The 3,422-nt window shown below is 41.1% G+C and overlaps 1 protein-coding gene across 1 annotated transcript in view; it reads left to right on the top strand.

Moving 5' to 3' along the window:
• Nucleotides 1–3,422, top strand: part of LOC117938304 (sodium channel protein type 2 subunit alpha-like) — an 81,520-nt gene that overhangs the window by 6,427 nt on the left and 71,671 nt on the right. Inside the window, exons 4-5 of the mRNA XM_034862825.1 lie at nucleotides 2,037–2,056; nucleotides 2,155–2,246. Of these exons, the coding sequence (XP_034718716.1) occupies nucleotides 2,037–2,056; nucleotides 2,155–2,246 (112 nt within the window). The remainder of the gene's footprint in view (nucleotides 1–2,036; nucleotides 2,057–2,154; nucleotides 2,247–3,422) is intronic.

Raw genomic sequence — 3,422 nt, 5'->3', positions numbered from 1 at the left:
CCACACACACACACACACACACACACACACACACACACACACACACACACACCTCCAGTCCCGCCCCTGTGTTCCTCATATTGCCGGTCTAACGACATGTTAATGGCTGCCCAGTCACCAGACCGGCCGCTCCAGACGCGTCGGCCATTTTCACAGCATTGCTTTTAATGTTCTGGTCGTCTTTTTCGACCCTTTTTTTGGGCTTTCCTCCAATGATTTTTTTCACTTTTTTAACATTTGTGAACTTTTTTTTGAGCCTTTTGAAATTTTTGTGGGTTTTTCCCTAAATCTTTAAAGCTTTTTCTGTCACTTTATTCCCATTTTTGTCACTTTTATTGACATTTTTTAAAAAGTTGTTTTATCAATGTTCTTTCTCCAAATGCTATAACATTGACAAAAAAACACCCAAATTCAATGAAAGTAGTGACCAGATTATTTATTTAACGTGTGAGGAGTGTTGTTGGGAACCATCCACGTTACTTATTTGGAAAATTTGTTTGAAAGAAACCCAAATTTCTGATATAAAGAAGTAGGAAGAAGTTAGGAAATGTTTCCAGTCCAACACACTTTATCTACTTTAGTCATACAACAATTTAATTATTTACTTATGTATATGTGTACATACACAACCATATATACACATAATACACTCATACATATACACAACCATATACACATGCATATGTACATATGCTTCATATACGTACATATACTGTAGATATACACATGCATACACATGCATATACATTTTAGACATTTGCACCATAACTTGATGCAGAAAGGGCCCAATATGTGTGTGTGTGTGTGTGTGTGTGTGTGTGTGTGTGTGTGTGTGTGTGTGTATGTATATATATATATATTGACTGATGAACCAAATGGACTTGCAAGACAGGTTGAGATCTTAGCCCCCACCAATGTTAATCCCAAAGTTACACCCTTGGTCTGTACACAATACAACCAGGTCGTCTTCTTCTTCTTCTTCTTCTTCTTCTTCTTCTTCTTCTTCTTCTTCTTCTTCTTCTTCTCTTGCTGTACGGGCTCCATTTCCACGTGGAGCCCATGCATTCTGGATGACAGAGAAACCGCTGTGACTCCTTACAAGACCCCTCTGGTTAGAAGTGTCTCTGTTGTCGCTGGTTCTAAACGCCTGCCCCCCCCCCACACACACTGTAATTCAATCAGCCTGCTAGTCAACGTCGGTGAAATATGAGCCGTTAACGGCTCGAGATCAGATAACGCCATCTAACTGGGGGGACCAAAATGGCCGCCGTCCCCTGGCGTCCTTCTGGATTTGCTCTGAAGGGCAGAGAAGAACCTGGCATTGATAACTGGGCTTTATAAATCCTGTTGTTGCTGATCTCAGTCCTTTAAAGTCAACCTTACTGGCTCAAGGTTGACTTTAAAGGACAGTTCCACGAACCTCGGGGTTAATAACGCGTGTGTATCGATCGATGTCTGGGATCTGGTTTAGTTGAATCTGTCTCTAGCTTGAACCAAGCTACCGCTAACCGGTGGTTAGCTGCCAACGTTAGCTGCTAAATTAAAATAAATCGCTATTTTATAGCCTACTAGTAACAAGGCTCAAAATGGCTTAACGAGGGTTAAGACCTGATTGTTTGATGCTCCAACACACGTGTCAAACTCGAGGGCCGCGGGCCTTAATCCGGCCCCTTGCAGATTTTGATCCGGCCCCCGTATCAATTTAGGTTCACGATAAATACTCGACCAGCTGCTTTTTTTAAAACTTTTTTTAAACTGTTTTTTTGGCCCATTTTTTCTGAGTATTTTGCTGTTTTTTTTGCCCTTTTCCAAAGTTTTTTTGCCACTTTTTTCAAAATTCTCTACATTCTACACAAGTTTTTTCCCGATGTTTTTGTCACTTTTCTCGGCCTTTTGGGGACTTTTTGGGGGCTTTATGTCAACCAAAGTGTAAGAGCAGATAGATGCAATAATACTAAATAATACTCAAAGGTATTTGCATTTTTGGGTGAAATAACAGCATTTTAATAATCTGAATATGTCTGTCTATTTTCCAGTGTGGCCCCTTCTTAGTAAAGTGACTTTATATTTTGGGAATCACCTCAGTATTTTCAGACCTTGTTATGTCTTTCTTCCTCTGTTGTATGTTGACAACCGCCACACTGCCCCCTACAGGCTGTTAACAGAGTTTATCAAAGTAGGGAACCTGCAGGCGCTGCGAACCTTTAGGGTGCTGAGAGCCCTGAAAACTATCTCAGTCATCCCAGGTAAGGCCTCACCTCCACCAGGGGGCGTCCCGGGTCCCGCCCCCCCATCCCAAACACTCGTCATTGTTAACGTCGTCGTGAACGTCCTCTTTTGTCCGTCCCATGTCTGCCGTGTCCCGCCCACTTCCCATTCGCCGCCCAATCAGGAGTCACCTGTGCAATCACCTGATCTGAACTGACGACACAGTGAAGAAGGAAAAAGTCCCAAAAAGCTGAACACACGAGCCACAAACTGGAGATGGGGAACAGTAGAGAGGAAAGTGTGTCTAAATTATGTCTGAAATCTCCAGTTATTACTGTAGATTTCACAGTAACACTACTGGATATGGTTTTACAGTAGCTTGCGGTAAAGGTACATTACAACCTGTCACCATGACAACATCACAGTAGTATAAGTGTTACAGTAGAAATCACAGTAGTCTAAGTACTACTGTAAAATAAAAAGTCACAATAAAGCCACCACACTACTGTAAATAGTAAAGTAAACTACTGTATTTTTACAGAAAGACAGACAGAACGATGGAAAGCAAGAAAGAGACAGACAGAAAGACAGAGAAAGATAGAATAGAAGGGAAGACAGACAGACACAGATAGAAAAATAAAAGGGAAGGAAGGAAAGACAGAGACAGAAAGGACATACAAAAAGACAGACAGACAAACAGATAGGAGAGACATAAAGAAGGAAAGACAGAAAGACAGAGACAGATAGAAAGATAGAAGGAAAGACAGAGAGAAAAAGACAGAAAGACAGATAGAAAGATAGGAGAGACAGAAAGAAGGAAAGACAGAGACAGAAAGATAGGAGAGACAGAAAGAAGGAAAGACAGAGACAGACAGAAAGATAGGAGAGACAGAAAGAAGGAAAGACAGAAAGACAGAGACAGATAGAAAGATAGAAGGAAAGACAGAGAGAAAGAGACAGAAAGACCGACAGATAGAAAGATAGGAGAGACAGAAAGACAGAGACAGATAGAAAGATAGAAGGAAAGACAGAAAGACAGAGACAGATAGAAAGATAGAAGGAAAGACAGAGAGAAAAAGACAGAAAGACAGACAGAAAGATAGGAGAGACAGAAAGAAGGAAAGACAGAGACAGATAGAAAGATAGGAGAGACAGAAAGAAGGAAAGACAGAAAGACAGAGACAGATAGAAAGATAGAAGGAAAGACAGAGAGA

The sequence above is a fragment of the Etheostoma cragini genome, chromosome 22, assembly GCF_013103735.1.
Source record: "Etheostoma cragini isolate CJK2018 chromosome 22, CSU_Ecrag_1.0, whole genome shotgun sequence".
Classification (NCBI taxonomy): domain Eukaryota; kingdom Metazoa; phylum Chordata; class Actinopteri; order Perciformes; family Percidae; genus Etheostoma; species Etheostoma cragini.
This window is presented reverse-complemented; position numbering and strand designations above follow the sequence as displayed.